This window comes from Corella eumyota, chromosome 1, assembly GCF_963082875.1.
Source record: "Corella eumyota chromosome 1, kaCorEumy4.1, whole genome shotgun sequence".
NCBI lineage: Eukaryota > Metazoa > Chordata > Ascidiacea > Phlebobranchia > Corellidae > Corella > Corella eumyota.
In genome coordinates, this window is record NC_137490.1 from 14128064 (window position 1) to 14152096 (window position 24033).

At 28.6% G+C, this 24033-nt stretch overlaps 6 protein-coding genes across 6 annotated transcripts in view; 3 read left to right on the forward strand and 3 right to left on the reverse strand.

Annotated features, from left to right (window-relative positions):
- The first annotated feature begins 1 nt into the window (after position 1).
- On the forward strand, positions 2–1995 carry LOC145740795 (SET domain-containing protein 4-like). Its single transcript, XM_082558646.1, has 7 exons — positions 2–140; positions 278–379; positions 452–797; positions 876–1065; positions 1205–1323; positions 1411–1645; positions 1728–1995. Exons 1-7 carry the CDS (start codon positions 17–19, stop codon positions 1950–1952), a joined length of 1341 nt encoding a protein of 446 aa, XP_082414772.1. The 5' UTR covers positions 2–16; the 3' UTR covers positions 1953–1995.
- On the reverse strand, positions 1753–3364 carry LOC145740796 (KICSTOR complex protein kaptin-like). Its single transcript, XM_082558647.1, has one exon. The coding sequence runs from the start codon at positions 3253–3255 to the stop codon at positions 2008–2010; it is 1248 nt and encodes a 415-aa protein (XP_082414773.1). The 5' UTR covers positions 3256–3364; the 3' UTR covers positions 1753–2007.
- A 178-nt stretch (positions 3365–3542) lies between these two features.
- Positions 3543–5943, forward strand: LOC145763013 (uncharacterized). The gene is made up of 9 exons (XM_082574726.1): positions 3543–3851; positions 3928–3993; positions 4127–4177; positions 4282–4439; positions 4714–4755; positions 4832–4873; positions 5012–5075; positions 5217–5388; positions 5574–5943. Exons 1-9 carry the CDS (start codon positions 3573–3575, stop codon positions 5843–5845), a joined length of 1146 nt encoding a protein of 381 aa, XP_082430852.1. The 5' UTR covers positions 3543–3572; the 3' UTR covers positions 5846–5943.
- Positions 5944–6192: 249 nt separating this feature from the next.
- Positions 6193–24033, reverse strand: part of LOC145744842 (small ribosomal subunit protein eS8-like) — a 65061-nt gene continuing 47220 nt past the window's right edge. Inside the window, exons 2-4 of the mRNA XM_082562800.1 lie at positions 7162–7496; positions 6556–6691; positions 6193–6397 (exon numbers count right to left, since the gene is read on the reverse strand). Of these exons, the coding sequence (XP_082418926.1) occupies positions 6242–6397; positions 6556–6691; positions 7162–7496 (627 nt within the window). The 3' untranslated portion in view covers positions 6193–6241. The remainder of the gene's footprint in view (positions 6398–6555; positions 6692–7161; positions 7497–24033) is intronic.
- Positions 8147–12865, reverse strand: LOC145763796 (uncharacterized). The gene is made up of 9 exons (XM_082575324.1): positions 12074–12865; positions 11854–11982; positions 11299–11445; positions 10599–11199; positions 10284–10420; positions 10106–10186; positions 9310–9467; positions 8499–8640; positions 8147–8401 (listed from the first exon to the last, which is right to left on the reverse strand). The coding sequence occupies exons 1-9, from the start codon at positions 12863–12865 to the stop codon at positions 8315–8317; spliced, it is 2274 nt and encodes a 757-aa protein (XP_082431450.1). The 3' UTR covers positions 8147–8314.
- Positions 17841–23948, forward strand: LOC145744332 (ectonucleotide pyrophosphatase/phosphodiesterase family member 3-like). Its single transcript, XM_082562302.1, has 19 exons — positions 17841–17953; positions 18487–18547; positions 18638–18729; positions 18846–18925; positions 19327–19446; positions 19648–19820; positions 20148–20329; positions 20473–20663; positions 20811–20914; positions 21042–21111; positions 21179–21269; positions 21561–21730; positions 21837–21888; positions 22026–22195; positions 22383–22503; positions 22652–22729; positions 23071–23197; positions 23265–23442; positions 23516–23948. Exons 2-19 carry the CDS (start codon positions 18507–18509, stop codon positions 23810–23812), a joined length of 2337 nt encoding a protein of 778 aa, XP_082418428.1. The 5' UTR covers positions 17841–17953; positions 18487–18506; the 3' UTR covers positions 23813–23948.

A 24033-nucleotide genomic window follows, 5' to 3' on the forward strand; every position in this document is an offset into this window, starting at 1 on the left:
TTAAAAATAGCATATAATGAATAACTATGAAAAATTGTATGAAAAAATGAAATCCTCTGGTGTTCAAGTAGACCATCTGTCAATTTATAATTTTTCTAAAACAGGATGGGGTTTATTATCAAAGAAAACACTAATTCCAGGTTATTTAGGTTGCTTTTAAAATGTGCATTAGTTCACCATTGAATTTTACCGATTTATTATTTTTAAAATGCCTAGCAAAAAGAATATATTCGGGTAACCTTATATTAACAACAGGGTACCATTTTAATTAATTTAGGTAATCTAGTTGTTGGAATTCCCAAAGAACTTTTAATTGGTGTTAATCAAGCCATTGCAGACTCATTTCTTGCACAAAAAGTACTAGAAGAAGCAAAATCAAGTACAAAATGACTTATTTTTTGATATTTTAAAACCTATGTTAATACAGTTCATAAAATATTATATTTTTAAGGTTATTCTGAAAGTGTTCAGGGAATGCAAATCTTGTGTATTTTTCTTATTGAAGAACTTCGAAAACTTAAACATCATAATGCAAACACTAAGTGGGGCTTTTATTTAAATACTTTACCAACTCAGTTTTCTCAACCAATGTATTGGAGTAAGTCTGTTATCGATCTCTTGCCTAGAGATGTTGCATTGCTTGCTATCAAAAGACGTGAAGAAATGGAAAAAGAACTTTTTATCATAAACAAACTTTTAGAAAATATTTTACCTAAATTTTTGAATAAGTTTCAACATTTTTGTTATCCAATCTCATGGATAGAATACAGATGGGCATATTGTTGTATAAACTCAAGGTAACTAACTAAGTTAAAAAAAACTTGCAACTATTCTTAAATGCTAGTTCAAATTTTTAACTTGCATTTATTTGGCAGATGTGTTTTTTCAGATCACGACGAGCCAAAACATGATGGTTTAACACCATCCTCTGCAGACAACTACTTTCTTATCCCATTTCTAGATCTTCTTAATCATAGCCCGAACGTCGAAATCACATCAAAGTTTAACTCTAAATCAAATAACTATGAAATCATTACAAATAGCGAATGTGATGCAAATAAACAAGTAAGCCAAATAAATACTGTGAAAACATATTTAAATATAAATTTATTGTAACTATATTATTATTATGTATAATTCTACTATAAGTTATGGTCAACACATAATTAACCTGACGTTAAATTTACTTTTTTTATTTTGTTAGGTTTTTATTAATTATGGCCCACACAGTGATGACTTTTTGCTATTGGAATATGGTTTTGTCATTCCAAACTCTGAAAATGTTAACAATATCAGTAAGGTGCAATGGAAAACCCTTGTAGAGTTGAGTAATTAAAAAGTTGTTTAGAAACATGACAAGTTTTAATTTAAAAAATAAAACATTAGTTAAATTATGCAAATTGATTTTAGATTTTTAAAGGCCAATGAAAAGGATCAAGTTATTTTACACAAATATCTTAAAAAACAAGGTCTAATGGATTTTGTTTATGGTTATTTTGGTCCCTCCTACCCACTGGTTGTTGCAGTTGCCTGTTTTACTTTTATTGAACAAAATAAAAACTCAGAAATTAAAGATATTGTAAAGAGTCTTATAACTTCTTCAGTTTGTTCAAAGCGCAAACCTATCAAATCTAAAGAATATAAGGTAAATGTCCTTTTGGGAGGTAATACAATATAAAGTTTTTATTATTAATTATACATTACCATATATTATTTATTTAAAACAGAAACATACCAAAAAAATTTTACTGGACTTGTGTAACTTTTTGTCAAACAAAGTGCAATTAAATATCACCAAATGCGAAAGGTATAAGGTAGAAGAGCCCAAACACAACATTTATGTAAATATTGTTCTTGATTTATGGAAAATCCATCAGCATACATTAAATACTTCCATTGCATTTATGAATGAAAATAATTGTTGTTCTGATTACCTTCCGGATTTATTTTAATAAAATAGAATTACCTAACTATTAACAATTTAAACATTACATATCCTTGATAAAATCAAAATGCCAGTTCTTTAAATTTGTTTAATAACCTACTTAGTTTGTACTGAAATGCATGAACTCCTTTTGTTGTCACCACAGATAGTTCTTGTACACCATCACAAGTCATGTCTAAAAACTTAATTTTTAGAATAGGAAAAGCAAAGCTTCTTTGCCAAATTGGTGAAGTATGTGTCAGGGGTGTTTGCGACGTATCACAGTTATAAGCAAGAAGTTTTTGGCCATAAGTACCGATTAATATTTCAGTTTTACCATCATAATTGGTATTAGCAACAGCACAACAGGTAATGCAGTCATAATTTCCACTATCTGATAACATTAATGGGTTACTAAATCCAAGTTGGCATATGTTTCTATAAAGGGCGGCTTCTTCTCTTGCACTTACCACCACTAGATGGCAATCTTCTTTTATGTTAATTTGTGATTTTGGTTGGTTAACAAAGCAAGAGTCTTTAAATTTACAATCGGTATGTTGAATTGATTTGCTTATAATCTGAACTTGAGTTATCGGACTATCACGATCAATAAACCATGATGAAATCACACTTTTCGTTTCTTTGTTTACCAAAAATGCATTTATTTTCCCATTAACAAAGCCTACAACGGATAATCTACAGTTTGTTTGCGTGTTTTTTTGATCCAAGTATGTTGGAATTTCGGGCAAATCTGTTAATTCTGGAAAGTAATCATCCAAATACACTTCACTAAAGTCAACACGGCAGCACATCTGGGCATATATATGAATCCTTTTGTCTCCTCCCAGTAAAAGAAATACAGTTTTCTCAATAGATTCTTGTGGGCATTTAACCTTGAAATTAGTGAGTTGATAAGGCGTAAACTCCAAATGTATGCTTCGGCAACAAGTCTGGGCTACTTTGTCTAAATTCCATTCTTGTCCACTTATATCATAATTATCATTGCAATAGATGTTTAAATAATTTTCTGTTTCTTCCTGGCAAAATGTCACACCAACAATAAGTCCCCTTGCTGCACACCCAAAACTATCTATTGATACAATATGGCATTTGCTTGGTATGTAGGTAAAAGATATTTCTCTAAAGACACGCTGAATTTCAGATTTGTATGTAGAAACTTTGTTATATTCATTTGAGAATATCTTTCCTTTTATTAAACCCACAAGAAGATTGTTTGGGGTTCTATCAGGGCCACAAGTACAAGTTACTCCATAGATGCTACTTTGACTTGGTAGAATATCAAAATTACTTTCATGAAATTTTGTTACCATTTTAAGTATAAGTTTATCATTTATTAATATAACACACTATGCTATTTTTATTAACAATTATGGAAAAAATACAGAGTATGTATTTACTTTATGTTATTTTCAAAGTCCTCTTTTGTCTATAACATCAAAAAATTAATTGTGACTAACACGTTTCTTCAGTCTTACAAGATGTCAACAATAAGAGAGAAGTTTTCAGCATTCGCTAAAGCGTAACCGAAAAAAAGGCACTCTCATATTTCAATCACGTGTTTTTTATTTTTGAAATTTACAAAAAAGAAAAATTTGTGTTAAACAACCTTCAGACCTTTGTTGTTAAAATGAACAATCTTCGAGTTCTTGGCCGATACGCCAATATTCATAACGTTAACTACTTTCGAGATGTAAGGGAACAAGCTACAACCTATAAACGATGTATTTACATAAACAGCTATCTATATAAAAAGAAGAAATGGGACAAGGAAACTAAACCCACTACAAAAGTTGAGAAACCGAAAAAAGACGAATCGAAAAATCCAATTTTTGGTGATTTAAAAATTGAAAAAATTGCAACTGTAAATCAAACAAGCAAATTTTCTAAAGAATCGAATGAAACTATAGTAAGTAACTGCCTTTATTTAAAAGTATTGTTAAATCAACTGATTGCAAAAACTTGATAATTTTCCATTTTTAAAGACAAACTCCAAAACTGAACACAAGCAAAGTGAATTAAAAAAGAATTTAAAAATAGGCAAAGCCAAGGTAATATATATTCTTAACTATTGTCTTACAACACCTACAACATAAAATGTATGTTAAATCTAAGCTAATGTGATATAAATTAAGAAAATATTTAACAACTTTAAAACAATTAATCATTTCTTTGTTGCATTAGAATCAGAGGTCTTCAAAAAATAAAAACAAAACCGTTCAAGAAATGATAAAGGTATGATATTGCTAGATTAATAGTTAAAATTTATAAACTAAAAACTAATGTTAATTGTTTTAATGACAAATAAATATTTAGATATCACGCATTTTTAATTTTAGGATGTTAGTAAAGAATTACATCCGAATGAAGTAAAAAAACAGAAAAATGTTAAGATGGACATATATGAAAAATTAGTTGCAATGGACCAAAAATTGAAACAAGTTAAATCAATGAAAGAATCAAAATCTGCAACTTTAAATAACAAAGGGAATTTTAGGTAAACAGAAGGAATAATATTTATATAAATATTGGGTTATTCATGAATATATTAATATAGTTTATAAATATATATATATACACAATATAACCAAACTGCCACTGCAACTCGAGATTGGGTCCCAGTAACTGATGTTACTCTATGTTTAAGTCATGCAATCGACTTTTCCACATCGAGAATAAAGATATATACAAAAAAAATAGCACTCATTCCAACTTGTGCTTAGTTAAATTTTTTTATCAATGTTTTTAAATTTTTTCTGTCTTTTTTTTAGTGACAAAATAAAAAAAGAATCTGGTGACACACCAAAGATTAAGTAAGTTAATGTTTTCCTTTGCTACTCTTAATTTTATAAATAACAAATATAAAAATATGATTCTGTGTTTGTTAAGTGACGAAATAAAAAAAAAATCTGGTGACCACCCGAAGATTTAGTAAGTTATTGTTTTTATTTGCTATTCTTAATTATTTTTGCATAATTTCTTAACTAGTGTTTTTAGAAAAATAAAATTAGTGACACCTAAAAATAATTTACTGCAACAATATAACTTACCTTAATTTTTTGCTTTTAGTCGTCAAAAAAATCAGTTAACTGAATTGCTTGATCTTTTGGTAAAAGGAAAGCCACAAATTTGGGTACTACATTTATCAAATAGTTTTTAATTCAAAATTTTTAAATACAAAACTTATCTTCAAAATACTAATATATAATTAATATTTATAAACATTGATGCTTATAAAGCATGGTTCTTAACATAGTCAGAAACTATGCTTTAGGATCCACCTGCAAATAAAAAAGATTGGACTGCAGAGGATTACTACAATATGTATAAGAACGAATACATTAGCGCATTGGATAATGCTCAAGGTGAAGAAAATGATTTTGATAAACACATCAAGTGGACTCAGGAAGGAAAACTTTGGACTTTTCCAATCAACAATGAGCAAGGTATAGTAATAGTTAACAGTTAAGTGCTCACCCTATAAATTGCGTTTTTACTCATTTAATTGGTCACTCATAAATTATCATTATTAACTGTCTATCACTTAGCTTGTTTTAATTCAAGAAAGACTTGCTATAATAAAAAATTATTTTAAGCTAATGGAATACTAATATTCAGAATTTTTTTGTAGGAATGGAACATGAAACAAAAGTCTCATTTCAAAGTCATGTTTTTCTTGATGACAAGTTAAATGAAGGGGGTTGGTGCCCAGAAAAGGGACCTATTCGATTATTTATGAATGCAGTTATTACTTCTCTTTCACAAAATCCTTACTTTAGCGTTGAAGAGAAACATGAACACATTGATTGGTTCCGAAATTACTTTACAGAAAAATTGACAGTCCTTACATCTCTTGGCTTAATGAATTCAACCAAAAGTAAATCACAATCAGGGCTCCAATAAAATTTGATATTTCTTTTTTGCTTCAGTCCTTTGGAATTGTATGTAAATTTTTTTTAAATAAATACCTTTGCCAAAAATATTTTAAACTTAAATACAGTTTATATTTAGAGTTAAAAGCTGTAGGATATAGCTATACTTTGCATGGTTTTTGCATAATACTATTTATATACAGTAAGTAGAGTGCACAACTTATTCTTTTCACTATGAAAATTTTTAATCTCCTTAAAAAATGCATCAAAAAGTTTATTGGTAGTATTGGTCCTCCTAACAAAAACTAAGAATAGGCTACTAAATATTTCGTATTATAGTTTAAACTAAAAACTTATGCAAATCAAAGAGACTGGTGATTGACTTAATTTTTGTATTTCAGTACAAAAAATAAGAAAACATAAATTTCTATTTGCCCTTTCTGGCCTTAATTTTACGCTGGTAAAATTCTAACTCTTTGCCTTCCAGTATGTATCCGTCACATCTTCCACTTTGGCCAGGTCGCGATGAAATACAAGCCAAAATTCGACCTTGGTTGAACTGATCTTCCAAAAGTTGTGCAACCTGTAGATAATAATTGTTATTTTTGAATCAACTTTATATCATGTTATGTGTAGTGTAAACAGAAATATTCCTTTAAATTTATTCTTTAATTTTATGCAAAAATAATTTGAAAACTACCTAACTTAAACACCAAAAAAATTGTGATTAAAAACACTAACCCTGGGTTCCTTTTTTCTCTCGTCATATTTCTTTTGGGTTTTCTTAGATCGTTTTTTGTTTAAGGCTTCCTCCTCTGCCTCCGTAAGTTTGCCAGACTTTCTTCGTCCAAGTGGAGTGGCATAATGGGCCTCATACCTTAATTTAAAAAAATTTATATGACAACTATTTTTTTAAAAAGCAGCATTAAAAAAACTTTTTTTTCAATAGATATTGAATGGAGTCAATTAAAAACCACCATCTTGTGTAATAACATGATAACATATTATATATAACTTCGGTTTTTCAATAGTTTATAGTTGACAAGCAAATAACCTATATTTAGTCTGCCGCGGGGATAATTTATTTGGTACATGGCAACATTTTAATGTGCAAATGCTTTGTATGATATATGTGACACATTTTATTTTTACACATAAAATTAGTAAAAACTTGACCAATTGTTATAAATTATAAAAACTGGGATTTAGAAGTATATATATACATAAGAAAAATACTTTTACTTCTATTTACAATAATAAATTTTAGTTTAAACAATTATACTGCTATATGGTGTGTATACCCAATCTGAAAATAAAATTAACAATAGCCTTGTGAAAATCTCTTACCATTGTCTAAATGGGGTGGAATCAATTTGAACAACGGCATTTTTCACCAAAGTTTTAGTACGTAGCAATTCGTTATTACTAGCATTGTACATAACATCAATGACACGGGTTTTGCGAGTGCAAACCTCTGAACCCCATGAGAAGTTGCCGCTGTCTAAACGAAGACCGCGATATTTCTGGTTACCACCTCTAGTTCTAACTAAATGGACTCTCTTGGCACCAAGTTTTGTGTTAGCAGCTGGTCTACCTAACTCAAACTTTCTCTTCTTGCGTGGTTGAGGTCGTTTACCCCCAGTTGCTCGCCTTTTATGCCATGAATCCTGAGAAATACCCATCTTTGCCTAAACAACTTGTCAACAAGACGGGATTATTAAAAAGAAAGTCGTGCGCTCACGTTGCACTGTGGGGCACTTGTTATTCGCTCTAACGAAATAATATAATAATATGATTTTTATGAAACCAAGTTTTAAATATAAATTTTTTTGCAATATTGTGGGACTCATTTAAAGTATAAAACTTACTTAAAATAGATTATAATTTTTCTAAATGTTCAAAGCAAAGAACTTCAAAAGCAAAACGTTTGTACACATTTTAGAAATGTTAGAAATGTTCACTCTATTGTTTTAATATTAGTTAACAACCCAGTGTACATTTTTAAAGTTATAGATTATTACGCTGTTTTAAATTGTTTAGCTATACTGTTAAAGTTATTCAATCATGTGCAAAAATTTATCTAGAACTTTTTTGTTTCTTTAATTAAAATTACGTATTAATGAATAAAAGTAAAATTACCTTGGTGTCAATACTGGCAAGATTTCTTTGTTTTTTGAATAAAAAAACTCACTAATTCAATAAAATTATTTTTTTAACTTATGTGAACGTAGACTGCATCTAATTTTTTTCACAAATCCACTTTTATGTTTTGTGTTTATGTACGGTCTGTAATTTTTTTAAATGTAGGCTAAAAAGTCAATTTATATTAAGCACAAAACCTTTAATTAGCAATCCACATTTTAGATTGTTATAGCAAAAAGTTTTTAAAAAGTAAACAGTTACAAACAAAATAGCACACCAGTAAGAATCTGATTAACAAAACGTGACTAACATATTTGGAATTGATAAAGAAAATACAAAAACAGTAAGAAGATTCGTGTCAGCGGAGACTTAATAATTCCAACATCTCTGAACGATTTATTTCTCCATTTCCGTCATTGTCGATAGTGCTAATCATTTCTTCCAGCTAAATTTAAAGGTAAACAAAATATATATTTTACTATTGCTTTATAAATTTGGGCATTTTTTTAAAATAAACAAGGGTCGTTTCGTTGAATGCATACCTCTTCAATAGGTGCCATTTCCAATAGATAATCTCCCCAAATGCTTCTTAATTCATTAACATCGATGCACCCCTTTCCATCACGATCAAAAACTCGAAATATATTTGACAGGTCTTCACTTTCATTATTCGCCTTGTCAAAACTGAGAAAAAATATGTTTAGTGTAAATCATAGTAGAATATTTAAATATTGTGGTGGTTTTCCAATAATTTTCGGGATTTCTCGCTATATTGCTCTGTGTTACAAGGTTTTAAAATATAATGGATTTTACGGTTTTATTAACTTACATGAATAAACGAAAGTGCGTTAAAAAGCAATTACTTGAAAAAGTTTGCAATGACCGAATTGTATTCTTATTAAATCCATTAATAATTTAGGCTGTCTCGTATCGGTCGACCAGCAATAAATATTTGATATATAGATGCGTATCGACTTCTTATTGGAAAGCGATTTCCAGAAAATGCAAGCGGAAAACAAAAAACTTTTGCCAATTTCTTGAACAAAGCAATTTGTTGGTGACCACATCCAGCATTTCAATGAATATATAAATATTTATGAGTTTCGTTATAATTAAATAACGATAAATAAATAAATACCCTTCTTCAACGTGCGATCTCTACGTGCCTGCATTAAACTTTTATTTGTTTTTTTGCTCTTATCTTTTAATCTATTACCGTTGTTCCTTTTTGTTAGAAGAAACGCGATTATAAATGTCGAAGCCCAAAACTAATCGATATAAAAGGTCGCTTGGTTATATAAATACAGAATAGAATCTAGTAATAAACACGCCTCTCACTCGAGGGTTACTTACTATCCAATCATAATTATGAACTCATTAAAATCGATTTTTCCATTTTCGTCCATATCAACTTGGTTGACTAACTCAGTTAGTTCTGCGTCACTTGGATTGTGACCCAAAGTTCGTAGAAGATGACGAAGCTGCTTCGAGCTAATAATTCCGCTTGATTCCTTTTTTAGAAAATCAATAGTTATTTTAATTTAGTGGTTCAACTATCAACGTGACATAAATAAATTAGCACAAGAAAAAGAAAATTAAAACAAAAAAATTGTCTATGGTAAAAATAACCTATTGATTGATTTTATACTTGTAATGGAAAATTTCGAAATTTTTAACTTTATCTCTAGACCGAAATTAAAGCGACCTTTTATTATATTACTCCACTTTGTAATTTTCAATGCATATTTTAATATTTAATTAATTATTTATTGTACGGGTAGCAATTTTTGTATTATAAGACATATAAATTTATTAGTAGAAATGATCTCAAAGGTGCGCTAAAATAAATTTTGCCTTAAATACTATTTGTAAAATTAATTTGGTTTGATTTTTAAAGTTTTTTATTCTATTAAGTTAGCATACAATCAGGATAAAGTTACCAGGAACATGTTAATTTTAAATCAATGCACATTTTTAGCATGTTCTTTATTGCGTCACTTTCTTTAATAATATCTCTCCAAACATAGCAAATGTGGCCATGTTACGTCACAATACAAAAAGGAAGTGTCATAAATGTGTCGTTTTCTAAATGTTACATTAGGCTTAAACTTAATATACACTTCAAGCAGTTAAATGACAACTTAATTACCTTGTCTAATTTTCCAAACGCCTGTTTGTATTGAACTATTCGCTCTTCTCCCATTTCGCACAAAATATCTTCAACTATTCCCTAAACAAATTTGTTACAACCAGATTTATAATTTTATTCTCTGTTTCATGAAAATTTTATTAAAGTTAGACATTTTAATTTAATTTAAACAACTTACCTGCACATGACGTTGGTCATTAGGCCCTACTGTCATTAGACGTTCTGTAAGACTTTTCTGTTTTTCTTTTGGAGTTAAAACATTATTTAATGGGACTACACTTCCAGTTGCAGCTGCTACTATTGACGATGACAATGCTAAAAAATGTAAAATCAAATTATTTTACCATTTAATATCGGAATTTATTTTGTAAAAATGTCATTTTTTAAACCATTACGAAACGTTAAATCACGATATACTTTTTTAATAAAGTTAAAAATACCTAAAAGTTGGTGAGACTAAATGTATTAAAAAATAAATGAAGAAAGATTGTACCTCCACCAATGACAGATTTTGTAGATCCTGTTCTCGAAGGAGGTTCGAGTGGAGGAATTTTAGGCTCAGAGGCTATAGTTGGCTGTTCCAGGAAAGCCTGCTCCAAACTTGAAAAATTGTCTCCCGAACTTTCTTTAAAAGAACGCAGTGATTTGTTTTTTCGGGTGCTGGAACTTCGTTTATGTAAACTGTGCCTGTTGTCTAAATTTTTAGACACGTTATATTCTAACTTGCAGTCATCTGCAGTGGTTGTGATATTGTCGTTTTCTTTAGTATCAGAAGGAATTGCGGATCTTTTAATAACCATTGGTGTAGGAGCTTCTAAAGCTGACACGCTAATCTTTTGGCGCCGCATTTTTGGCTTCATCGGCACTTTTTCATCCTTTGTATCTGAATGTAAACTTGTTTGTTTTTTGACACTGCGTAAGTTTTGATTTGCCTCGTCGGCCTGTCGTTGTTCAAAATTTTCCCGCTTGTGATTTCTGCGATTTGTTTCCGGTGAATAGGAGTTCATCTCGTACAATGCATGATTAATACAACTCATTTGATTTAGGTTAAGATCAAAGTTATTTGGATCATCGCTTACGTACGATTTGTTCAGCTAAAGTCATGCACTTTTGTATTACTAATTATACTTAAGCCAACAATTACTAAAAAAAACTTGACTAAGTTCTATGTTAAGTATATTGAAAGGTCTCACATTTTCATATCTTCTAATGTCTGATTGGGATCTAATAATTTCATCATTTGGCGGGCATTGTTTTGTGTAGGTGGCGTCACTTCGGCTCTTTCCTCGTTTTTCGTATTGGTGACGTTTAATATAAATGCCTTCTCGTTTTTGATGAAACTAAACAAAGAAAGTTATCGCAGAAATTAAAACTATGACGAAATGGCGTTTTTTACATTTTAATCAGCCTTAGCCTATGCCTTAAGGGTTTTTCGCACGTAAACATATGCTGTCATACAATAAATCACATTGTACAATCAATAAATTAAAAACAACGCCCAAAAATTCAATATTACAAATTTCATTTGTCAAATTTTTTAAACAACCATTAAGTGGTTATTTATATTTAACGTTTTCTTAATAAAGTCATTTCTAATTAAATGAATTAATTATATAGGCGAAATTAAATAATGATAATATACAGTTGGTCAGAGCAACGCTCGGCTAACCGACCCTTTAATTTTTAATTGGTTTTGTTTATTAATTAACCAGGCTATTTCGATTAAAATGAGCATCAAATCAACTTACGTTGCCATTTTCGTCGTTAGCTGATTTACGATTTGATTTTCGACCAACTTCGTTATAAGTTTTTAAACTTGTTGCATTGTCAAGCTCACAAGTGTTCCTTGTGTAACTTTTAACTGATGACTTGTTTTGCTAAATTATAAAACTTGAAATTATTATTGCTTCTTATACTTAAAAACATTTGGGGCATTAAACATTTCTTTAAAAGTTATAATGTACATACGTCCTTTTTACAACGTCGCTCAACTTCTCCCGTTTTCTTGTTGGAATAATAACACTCGGAATCTTCCCTGTGATTGTTATCTTGAAACATAATTTGTGAGGAACTACCTTCTGTATTATCATACGGATAATAGCTGTGTTGCTTTTTAGAGGAATAGTCTTCTGAGAAATGATTGTCAGGTACAATACCTTCATCGGTGGAGGGGGAGGTTGAATAAAAGGAACTTTTTCCCCCGCTTGGCGATGGAACTTTGAGGTGGGTATTGTTTTGCGCCATGTCTAGCGATGATCTTGCATTTGAATTTCTACCGTGATTGTTATACCCATTTCTCGAATCGATAGACAATCTTAAATTGTCGTCGCCGCTGTTCGCGAGAAGACTATCTTTTTGGGACGCTCCTTGCCCGTTGGCATTTTTCCATGCTTCTCTTTTAACTGCTGCTGGATAGGAATCGTCTGTATTTCTAGGACTTTCACTTGGTGTATTATACTTTTCAGCGCTTATTCTGTCATCTTGGGTACGTTTATCAACTTTAAATTTTAAACTTTTTTGCTTTGGTTCTGACATTTTACTTGTTGCTAAACACGATTGGGGTTTAACGTTTGGAATTTGGTTTTGTACAGGTAACCTTTTTTCCTTTGCTTTGCACAAATCTCTTTTTTTCTCTGTGTCGTTCGCAACTTTTAAACAATCATGTTTTACTTCGGCACCAGCGTTCCTGCGGTTAGTGATACATTTTTTGCTACGGCATTTAATTTTTTCTTTCCGTAATTCCCACACACTATGTTCCATTACAACGGTCTTGTCATCACCTCACAACGTTTAAACAAATTCCGCTTTGCCCTAACCGCATAACCTACATCACGTTATACTTGTAGGTATTATTAAATTGTATTATTGTTATTGATTAATTATTGATGGCAATAAGGCGCCTTCAGTAAAGCAAGAAATGGAATAAAACAAAATGTAATCTAGTTATTGGATTATCAACTCTGAATATTGGCAGTTATAACTTAAACATCAATCATTTGAAGTTTCTAACCGGATTAAGCAAGTTACAACTCGCATCTGGTTAAATTAATTTACTTACAAAATTAAAATTAGGCTTTAGTTATTTATATTGCAAAACAACAATCACAAAGTTATTTAAAATTATTTAATAAAAAAAACTTTATAGCCTACAGCATTAACTTAAAAAAAATGTTTGCTTACTATATTTTATCGTTTTTGTATTTATAGAAAATTCCTGGCAAAAAAATTAATTATTTACATAAATGCTTGGTAAAATATCTAGGCATGGTTTTAGCTTATTGTTTACATGTTAATTTTTACTAAAATAATTGATACTCAAAATAATAAACTAAAAAATATATGATATGCTATAGGAATAACGAAGTTGTTAATAATACATTCAGTTTATTTTCATGTACACTAAAGGTAATATAGAAACTTAAAGAAAACCTTTGCACAAGTTTAATTTGACAACAACCTATTAAAATAAAATTCTCACCTGGTTTGCATATAAAGTTTATGTTATAATTGTCTAATTTTAAACGTTTCAAAAGTCCCTATAAAAATTTAAACTTTTAATCATTATCATAAATTTACATGCTGAGAACTAAAATTTACCAAACTTCTATACCAGCTGTCAATAACTTCTTAAAGTTATCGTTTCGATAGAATAGCCAATTTTGTTTAAGGTATTATGCGAGCGCACAAAATTAAGATCAATATACAACCGCGAGGGACTTCAAGACCATAAAGCCTAAGTTGAAAACGCATTAATAGTAAATTAAAAGATTTTTGGTTTAAATCACTCGATAGGGAATGCTATATTATTCGCAGAATTGTATAGAAATTTATTAAATAAACACAATATATTAGAGCTTTTAATTTGCATTTGATATAACTTTATTCACGCAAACATTCTTTTGAAGAATTATTGATGAGCTTTGTATATTAAAAAAACAACAAAAAGGGTCGTTTTGAAGCTTTGCATGCATTTAACGATTTGACGACTAGAATTTTTTTTACATGTTTTTTAAAACAAGCAATAGGTGTAATAATTTTAAGGGTTATTACTTACAACGTGGTGTTGATTTTGCTAAATTGTCGAACTAAATGATCTAAATCAGGGGTAGGCAACCTTTTTCGCACTGCGGACCGATTTAAAACTGAAATCTTTTTCGCGGACCAGCCTTTAAAACAAACAATTTTTTTTGCATTTTGGGGTAAAAGAAATCAATCAGTTTAGCTAATAATGATGTTTCAAGAAACGCAAATAAGTTTAAAGCAATTTATTTATTCCTTTATCAAATCGACATTAAACAATTTTAAATGTTTCTACGACAAAATAAGCTTACAAATCAAAAAGAAAGACGTTTCTGTTTCTAATCATTTAACTTGGAAAAAAATACGGCCTGGTAACTTACTGCTCAATGACCGCCATTATAACAAAACAACTGACATCATCGATTAACTGAAATACAGGGTTTAATGTCAAAACAAATTAAAAAAAAATAATCTGTACATAAATAGGTACAATTTTTTGTTTTTTTTAACTTTTATGTCACGGCAGAAATTAAATATAACTTTCCCTCAGTTGTTTAATATAAAAACACGTGTTTTAAAAGGGTGTCGAAAGTGTTAAGGTGAGATTTCTATTGCAGGTATGTAAAAGTAGTTTTAAAAGTCAAATTAAAATTAATTTTTGCTCTAAACGTTATCATTAATGTATGAATTTGTACTACTTTTAAATAGCATCTGCTTTATTTGGAATATGTCTTTCTCTCCAATGTATATCTAAAGTTATTTTATGTTTGACTCAAGAAAGCAGACTACAAAGTTATATCTCTTTTTATAAACCCAACTGTCTAAAAGGACAAGTCAGAACAATAAAAACAATTAACATGTTTAATTAAGCAGTAATGCTAAGATTCCTTAAAATGCTAAGGTCAAATATAGAACCCCATGTGTGGATGCTGGGTGCTTCTAACCACTACACTACCAAGCTTGTTATAAGTACACTTTAAGTTAAATGGAAAGTTGAATTCAAGGTCAGATATTTTAAGAACGTTTTTTTTTAAAGAAAAAGTATAATTTATTTATTAGGGTAAGCAATTTAAAATTGTTACAATTATTTACATTAAAAGTTGGTATTTAAACACACTACCAATGCATAGTTAAAGTATACACAGTCACTTTAAAAAAAAAACATTATTGAAAAATTTAATATATCTTTTAATATAAAAAAGCAAATTTTGGAAATCTTTATGTAATCAAGATTAAATAAATATTGTTGTGGAGTTTGAGATGTGTTTATTAATGCAAATGAAACTGTAATGCACGATAATATTGATTCAGGCTGTCAAACGTTTACCAACTTTGTTTGCATTGCTTGTGAAAATCATTGGTTAGGTAAATATTCAATTTCTTATTTTTTGTAATCTGTTTGGAATAGGTTAACATTTTTTAGAAGGGTAGATTTAAACTTAAAGCTAATTTAAAAGTATTGAGAATGCTTAAGTTAACGGTAAGTGCTAAATTTTGATTTTTAAGTATTTATATATATTTAAAGAAGTTATCTAAAACTTTTTTAGAATAAAAAACATATTTTTGATTAAATATTATTTATTGAAAAATTTTATTTTAGAGTATTATTTTATTGCTGTGTTTACTTCAAGGAGTTTACTCTTTTGAAACAAATATCGGTGATTATTTTTTAAAACTTTTATTGTTATAGCTTATAAACCTACAAAAATGGTGAACAATAACTTTTATTTAGTTTACGAATTTACACATATTTATGTTATATATATATTTATTTGTTTTTAATTTTTTTTTTTCTAAATTGTAAAATCTATAAGCAATAAAATATATTTATGTATATATATACACATGGGCGTCGATCCAAAAATTTTTTTTACTAATGTTAGGGGTGCCAAAAAAAGTAACGTATTTTCTAAAAAAAAACGTTTTAAAGTGCTCATAGTTGGTTTAGCTTTTCTAAAATAGACTCTAAATAGTCTTAATCTTGATGTTCGCAACGATAGCAGACCACGTTGGTTTTTAACAAACGGAAGTACAATTATTACTTAAAATAGGGGACAGACAATCGTTATTTGTTTCGCAATAATTCCAGTTTTACACAATCTACAACGTGGCACGCAGAAAATGCCATTTTGATTAACATTTGTTAAGTACTTGGCGACATTCCAAGTATTTATTATCGTGAAATTTTTTAGATCGCGTATATAACTATCCGTTTTTACACCAAAAATGCAAAATTTTGCAAATATTCTAGGGTGCCACATATATTCAGCACTTGATAAAATTAAAAGTGGGGGTGCATGCACCCCCTGCACCCCCAGGATCGACGCCAGTGTATATACATATATATGTATATATGATTTTTTTTTGTTAATTTTATGTTCTTGCATTTTTTTTTATTGTATTTAATGATTGTTTATATAATTTTTTTATTAATTTTATACCCAAAACTAAAGTAATGATAAGTTGCTATATTAAACAATTTTAAAGTTTAAAATTATGTTCCGGTTTTGTAACTAAATAAAATAATTTTTAGTGCGACCAAGAGATAATCCATCTCCATCATGTGCGGATCGTTGTGGTGATTATTACGACTCTAGTGATAACTGTCATTGTAATGATCAATGTCTAAAATATGGAAACTGTTGTGATGACTTTTTTCCACTCTGTGCCACACAGGGTATGACTAACATATTGCTATTTAACTTTAAACTTCACATAATTTTTTTCAAATATTATCTTTTATTTTTTAAACATTTGTTGTGCCAGTTTGATATGTCGTTGAGGAATGATTTTTTTGTTCATTATCTTTATGGTTTATTTGTTGTAGATATTAGGCTTAAGTACAAGAGCCCTCTGTTTTGAATGTTTTCAAGTTTGTAAATATTTACAATTTTAAAGTTCAAATTAAAGTTTTTTAAATCAATTTTAATAAAAAAGTTATATATTTTTAATTTGTAGAATCATGTGTGAACCGCTGTAGTGAGAGGCACAACTCTTCTTTTTCTTGTCACTGTGATGACAGTTGTTCAAATTACGGAAACTGTTGCAATGATTACATTAATACATGCAACCCTATTGGTTAAACAATAATTACATTTAGGCATTCAAATATTTGAATAACAATTGATTATTATTTTAATAAACTGTGTTTACAAATAAGTTAAAAAACTTTAAATCATATTTTAGTAACAGCTAAATAAATTTCTTATTGTAGCATCATGTGAAGACAGATGTTATGAAGACTCCAAGCCAAGTGAATCAAATTGTTACTGTGACCATAGCTGTGTAACTTATAGGAACTGCTGTGATGATTATGATGCTCTTTGTGATACAGGTTGGCATCATTATTTTATTTAAAAAGTATGTTGGCTTTTTTGCATAAATAAGCGAGTGGGGTCGGTGTAGAGGTCAAAAAACTTGCTTTTTAGGTTTAATGTTTATTTTTTAATGGATTAGCACTCTTTAGTAAGACTGTATATGGTACAACTTCTATTTAAACCAACCAGCATATTAATTATTTGTCAACATTCTCATTAATTTTTCCACCTGCTTAAGGCAATCCGAAAATGGGATTGGGTAAAAAGTGGAACTATGTCTTGTCAATTAAATTTAATTGTTTTATGGTTTAAGATTGATTAAATTACCAACCATAACTTAAACATATATCTTAAACTAAATGGCGTAAGGTTTTAACTACAAATTTGGTAATTACAGTTGAGAAATATTTGTGCTTGGGAGAATGTAATGTATCTCGAAGCCGATGTGATTGTAATGAAGATTGCCTCATCAACAAAACCTGCTGTACAGATTATCAGGAAACCTGCAAAGGTTTGTGCTAACTATATCTTAGATTAAAGTTTTTATTGGTTATCTTAATTATATTTGCATATATAAGTATATAAAGTTTCAGCAATCCTAGGAATTTTAGTATAAATCACAATTTATTATAATGATGTCAATAAGAGCATGTCATGACGCACAACATTCCTTAGCAAATTGAACTAAGAAGGTTTGGTTTGTTTACTTTGGTACACCACTTTGTTTACTTTGGTACACCACTACTTTGGTACACCACTAAAGATTTTAATGTATTTAGGTTGCAAATAATTTTAATGTATTTAGGTTTGCAAATAATGGGCATAAGTGGTTTTGTTACTTATAATTATTAAAAGTTGAGTAACAACTTTTTCCAAAAATATTATACAATTAAAAAAACACACAAAAACCATTTCGTTTTTACTATAAATATAAATAATACACTTTTAATAATTCAGGTTGGCAATTTCAATGTTATCTTTTTATTAACTTATTCTTTAAACTAGTATTTTATTTTTTAAACAATTTATTTTGTTAAATAAAAGGTGAAACTGCTTGGGTGGATATGGAATGTGCAAAAGAAGCAGATATGAAATGCCCATCAGAGTAAGCTTTTATAATTTATTTTTCTCAAAAATTGGTTTAAAATATTTTATCCATGTAACAAAATTCAAATTTTGTTTTTTTTATGTAAAGTTTTGTAGTCCCGCCAGTTATCTTATTTTCTATTGATGGATTTAAAGCTGAGTACATCTATCGTGAAAAAACACCAAATATTTGGAAGCTAGGTAAGAGTTTAAAGTAATTTTGTTGAAATTTTTAAAATAATTTTTAACCAAATGTGTTTAGTAAGTAATGTTCCATAAAAGGTGCCTGTTTTTAATGATTGTACAATTTTATTTAGCCAACTGTGGAGTACATGCACCGTACATGAGAGCTGTTTATCCAACTAAAACCTTTCCAAATCATTACACCATCGCAACTGTAAGCATTACTAACCCTATTTGTTTGTTACAGTTAAAAGTTACATCAACATATTTAAGTTAATCTTTTACTAACACTATTAGCTGACTTCTTTGATGTCAAACATTTATATGATTTACAAAGTAAAATGCAAATAACAAAGTATACACTTTGTTGAAATTGTACTGCCTAATTGTAAAAACCACACTATTCAGTAATGGTATTTAAACAATTGTGCAATAATACAATATTTTAAATTAGTTAATAAATAACTAAATGATGTTAAATTTTAGTGAAAACAATATTCTACTTTGTGAATTTTATATTAAAATTATGATAAATAATATTTAAAGAACTGTCTATTTTTAAATACTCCTAAGCAAGAATGAAAATTTTGGTAAATAATTTGAGTTTTATTTTAGGGTTTGTTTCCCGAAAGTCATGGGATTATAGATAACACCATGTATGACTTTGAACATAAAGAAGAATTTCGATTAGGTTCACTAAACTCATTTCATCCATTTTGGTGGGGTGGGGAGCCCGTAAGTGTAGTTTAGTGTAAAAATTAAAAATTTGTTTTTATTTAATTGAAAAATCAAACTAAAAAATTAAAGTAAATAAAAAAATTGTTTAATATTTTAGTTTTGCCCTTTAATTTTAAAATTGGGATAAAATATATTATTACTTACAAATAAAAGCTTTTAATTGATCAATTTTAGGCAGAAAAAATATTTTATTCTTAGATTTGGGTAACAACTAGCAATCAAGGAAAGAAAAGTGCTTGTTACTTCTGGCCTGGTTCAGATGTCAATATAACCCGGTATCCTGATTATTATTACAAATATGATGGAAGTGTTGATAATGAAGAAAGAATGTATCAAGCACTTGATTGGTTGGATTTACCACCTGAAGAAAGGTTTGTGTTTTGTTTAAACATTGAAAAAACTGTCCTTGAACAATGGTATAAAGTACACAATTCACTGATTGGGTTACTAAACTGGCATTCAGGATTGTTGCTGAATGTCAAGTTAAATGCTTTTTTTTGTAAATAATTAACTAGCCTTTTGTACATCATGGTTTATTTATTATATTTAAAGTTTTTGAGATATGGGTTCACTTATTATAGCTATAATGTTCAAAAAAATATTATATTAATTGGCTTTTAATTTAGTCCTGGTTTTATTTCATTTAAAAAAAAACACTTGCAACCTTAAAATAATTAAAAGTTTTGTTTTTTTTTAAGGCCAAGTTTTATCACATTGTACATGGACATTGTTGATCATGCTGGGCATGTTTATGGACCAGATGCACCAGAGCTTAATGTTGAATTGGCTGAAGCTGATCGGATTATCAGTATTTTAATGAATGGTTTAAAACTGAGAGGATTGGAAAACTGTGTTAATATTATCATGCTGGCAGATCATGGTAAAAATTCTATGATTTATTATATATTTGTTTTTATTCTAACTTGAATAAACCTTTTTTTTTTGGTTGATAAATGAATATTTACCTATTGTTTTAAAAAATGGCTTATTTTTTTACAAAAAAAAATTTTTTTTTTTTTTTAGGAATGGCACCTATAAGTTGTGATAGAAAAACAAGCGTTGAAGATTATGGGATTAATATGGATGCAGTTTACTTCAGAAGTGGAGCGTTTGGAAGATTGGGAAAGAGCACAGATCCAACAGAATGGCCTTTGTTTGATGAAAGAGAAGCTCAAAATAAACTGAAATGTAGTCGTGAAGAAAGCCATTGGCAGGTTGTAAAATATAAATTAAAAATTTTATAATAACTTTATTGTTCTACAAACTGTTTTGTTGATATTAACATTAGTTTTTAATTTAAGTTTAAATTTATTATTTTATGTTATTAGCTTAAAAATAATTTAAATTTATTTTATTTACAGTCGTTTTTAAAGTATGAATACTTGCCAAAGAGACACCATTATGCCAATAATGACAGAATTGAACCAATTCATTTGCAGATGGATGATACCTGGATTGTAGAGGGGTAATTTAAAATAAATTTGTTTAAATTAACCTTGGTAATATTTATTAATTTCGGTTGTTTGAAAACTATTTTTTTTTTATGTTTCTTAAACCTCTTGTCTAGTTTTAATTAAATACCAAAAATACAGGAGAAAGGGAAGTTACACTTCATGCAATGGAGGAACACACGGTTACGACAATGAGTTTTCCAGCATGCATGTAAGCATTCTGCTAAGTATAAGGTATTTTTTTTGCCAATGGATTATTAAAAAAATATTATTTTTAGTCATTATTTGCTGCTCATGGGCCTGGCTTTAAAAGAGAATACAACACTACCAAACCATTCCACAGTATAGAGGTCTACAATTTAATGACAGGTAATTACAAATTTATTTAAGTTTATTTTTTTTAAATTGACAAACTTATTTAAATTTACTTTTAGGTATAAATTTTACATAGTCTTGTTACTCGAAAACAAAACTTGCTTTTTAGTAGAAAAAATGCTATTAAGACAAAACAATTTTAGTTTTTCAAAGACAATTTACCTAAAAGCCATAGTATTTCTTTTCATTAAAATTTTTGAACCATAGAGCTTAAGGTAGTTCAAATTTAAAAAATACCAAACATACTAAAAATTCTGGTTGTTTAAACTAACTTTATTTTTTAAGATCTTCTTGAAATTACTCCAGCAGTAAATAATGGGACAGCAGGTTCTTTGTATCATATTATGTCATCCCCTAATACTGTTACCAGGGAAAATAATGGGATACCCGAGGGAAGTTGTCCATATCCAACTAAAAATGTTGCTGAAGATAATCTAGGATGCAGTTATTGTCAAGTAAAAATTAATTTTATAAAATCTTAAAAAAAACTAATGATTTGATTTTTATTCTATTTTTTTAGTAAAATTTTTAAAATATTGAAATTTTTTTATGGTTGATTAGGGTTTAGATGAAGAAGTAGCAAATAAAAGACTAGATCTTTCAACTGAACAAGGTATTTATTTATTTTAGATGTACTATATAATAAATAAAAGAAAAACATAAAAGTATGGCTTTTTAAAACCTACAAAATTTGTTTTTTTAATTCTTCTAAATTAAATATTTAATACTTTTTTTGTAATTTCTTTTTAGTTACACAGTCTAAAAATAAACACTTTTCCTTTGGCATGCCAATAATAAATCAAGTTGATGAAAATGAAAATGTTGATTATTGTGTTTTAACACAATCAGATTATGTTTCTGCATATGACAATGTTAAGAAAATGCCCTTATTTGTTTCTTACACACTGGAAAGTGAAATGGTATAATAATTACAGATATGTGCTCATTTTTTTTACTTTATAGGATAATATTTTTTTTGAGGGACATGGTTAATTTTATGGGGTAAAATCAACTTTTAAGTTTTATTATTTAAAATAAATGAGAAAAATAACAGTAAAAATAAAAAAATATTTGGTTAGCAAATTAATTTATATTTTCCTACTTTAGGACTACGACTACAAAAATCTGGCTAATTGTAGTCGCCCTGATATTAGAATTGATTCTAAACAAATGACCCCCTGTTCGGATTATTCTAAAGAAGTTAGTGCTCAATATCTTGTTAGCCCTGGTAAGAAAAATTTAATATTATCAAGATTTTAATAAATTGTTTAAGTTTCTTATTGCAAGTATGTAAAAATTACCATGTCTTAATTTCAAGTTGGTTTTTAAATTTTTATTGTATATTCAAAATGAGTAAATCCATTATAATATTTTAGAAATTTTACTGGGTGATTCTAAACACGATGCAGGTGTTACCAGCAACCTTGTCCCGATGTTTCATCCAGCCAAAACAGGTTATTTTATCTGTTTGTTAAAAAAGTGTCAAATAAAGTTTATATTTACTGAGTTATTTTAGGATCTCATTGCACGTATATTAAATAACCAAATATTAACTGCACATGCAGTTAATCTAAATTTATTGTCATGTCAATAAAGGGTTGCTTTTATTTTGGCAACTAAGAATTGTTGTTAGTAATAAGTTTATAATGATTTTGTAGTACAGCCTACCTGGATTAAACAATTTAAAGTAAAATTATAAGTTTCCAATAGGTTAATGCACGAACGCAAATTTTCTATTTAAACCATTGACTCCAACTAATTGTATTTTACATGTGTGTTGTTTTGTATTTTACAGTTTGGAACTATATGGCAATGGTACTGGGAAATTGGGCAAATGAATATAAAGGAATAAATGTTATATCAGGGCCAATATTCGATTATAATTTTGATGGTTTACCTGATACTTTAAAACAACTGCAAAAGTAAGTAATGATGCTAAATAGCTGTAAAATAAGCTTTGCTAAGTTTTCATAACTATAAATTTTACAGCAATGGAACTTTTTTAAACGACTTAACTACCAGCACGCCAATTCCCACTCATTATTTTTTAATTGTTTCACGATGTTCAAATGTTGGAATGGAAATTTCTCAATGTGTTTTTTCACCTGAAAGAATTGAAATTTTGAGCTTTATTATTCCCAACTATGCTATTGAACCATGTCATAAGGTATTGTGTACATATACTTCAATTTAAGCAAATTTTTTAGATTTTTTTTTGTTTTCTTTTTGGTAACGTATAGGAGGATGCAACTCTATTTGATTGGATTCCAAAAACTTTGGTTGAGCATGTGGCTCGAGTTAAAGACATCGAACTTCTTACAGGAATTTCTTTTTTTCCCAACTGGACTCAATCTTTTGATGCTCAGGAGCGTCAGACTGCTGTTAGATCCAAGCTCGCTCTACCACAGTTTACAAGTCAATGGCTACATGACTTCATTTTAGTTGAACCAACTACTAGTGGACAGTCAAGTTTGCTGCCATCTTTTGTGCAAAAAGCTATAATCTTTATCTTTATATCTATTTGTTTGTTTAATTAAAACAGTTTATATGTTAAAAGCAATATAATAAGTTGGTATATAATTATTTTTTAATTTGAAAATATGCATTTAACCCTTTTTTTAAATAATCATTTCTATATGAATTAAAATTTAATCAATAAATTGAGTAAAGATTAGTTTAAATAACAATTTGATATATTAAATTTGTTAAGCAATAGGAGAAAAATGAGTGTGCATTGGTTTAGATATCACTAAAATTG

Excerpts from the sequence above, each read along its gene's own strand:
- LOC145740795 (XM_082558646.1), top strand. The coding sequence starts at position 17 with ATGAATAACTATGAAAAATTGTATGAAAAAATGAAATCCTCTGGTGTT. Across the intron at positions 1,066-1,204 it reads AATGTGATGCAAATAAACAA|GTTTTTATTAATTATGGCCC; the intron begins GTAAGCCAAATA and ends TTATTTTGTTAG. Across the intron at positions 1,646-1,727 it reads TCAAATCTAAAGAATATAAG|AAACATACCAAAAAAATTTT; the intron begins GTAAATGTCCTT and ends TATTTAAAACAG.
- LOC145740796 (XM_082558647.1), bottom strand. The coding sequence starts at position 3,255 with ATGGTAACAAAATTTCATGAAAGTAATTTTGATATTCTACCAAGTCAA.
- LOC145763013 (XM_082574726.1), top strand. The coding sequence starts at position 3,573 with ATGAACAATCTTCGAGTTCTTGGCCGATACGCCAATATTCATAACGTT. Across the intron at positions 3,994-4,126 it reads TAAAAATAGGCAAAGCCAAG|AATCAGAGGTCTTCAAAAAA; the intron begins GTAATATATATT and ends TTGTTGCATTAG. Across the intron at positions 5,076-5,216 it reads AAGGAAAGCCACAAATTTGG|GATCCACCTGCAAATAAAAA; the intron begins GTACTACATTTA and ends ACTATGCTTTAG.
- LOC145763796 (XM_082575324.1), bottom strand. The coding sequence starts at position 12,865 with ATGGAACATAGTGTGTGGGAATTACGGAAAGAAAAAATTAAATGCCGT. Across the intron at positions 11,983-12,073 it reads AGCGACGTTGTAAAAAGGAC|CAAAACAAGTCATCAGTTAA; the intron begins GTATGTACATTA and ends TTTATAATTTAG. Across the intron at positions 8,402-8,498 it reads AAATGGCACCTATTGAAGAG|CTGGAAGAAATGATTAGCAC; the intron begins GTATGCATTCAA and ends CTTTAAATTTAG.
- LOC145744332 (XM_082562302.1), top strand. The coding sequence starts at position 18,507 with ATGGAATGTGCAAAAGAAGCAGATATGAAATGCCCATCAGA. Across the intron at positions 19,447-19,647 it reads TTTGGTGGGGTGGGGAGCCC|ATTTGGGTAACAACTAGCAA; the intron begins GTAAGTGTAGTT and ends TTTTATTCTTAG. Across the intron at positions 20,330-20,472 it reads TATCATGCTGGCAGATCATG|GAATGGCACCTATAAGTTGT; the intron begins GTAAAAATTCTA and ends TTTTTTTTTTAG.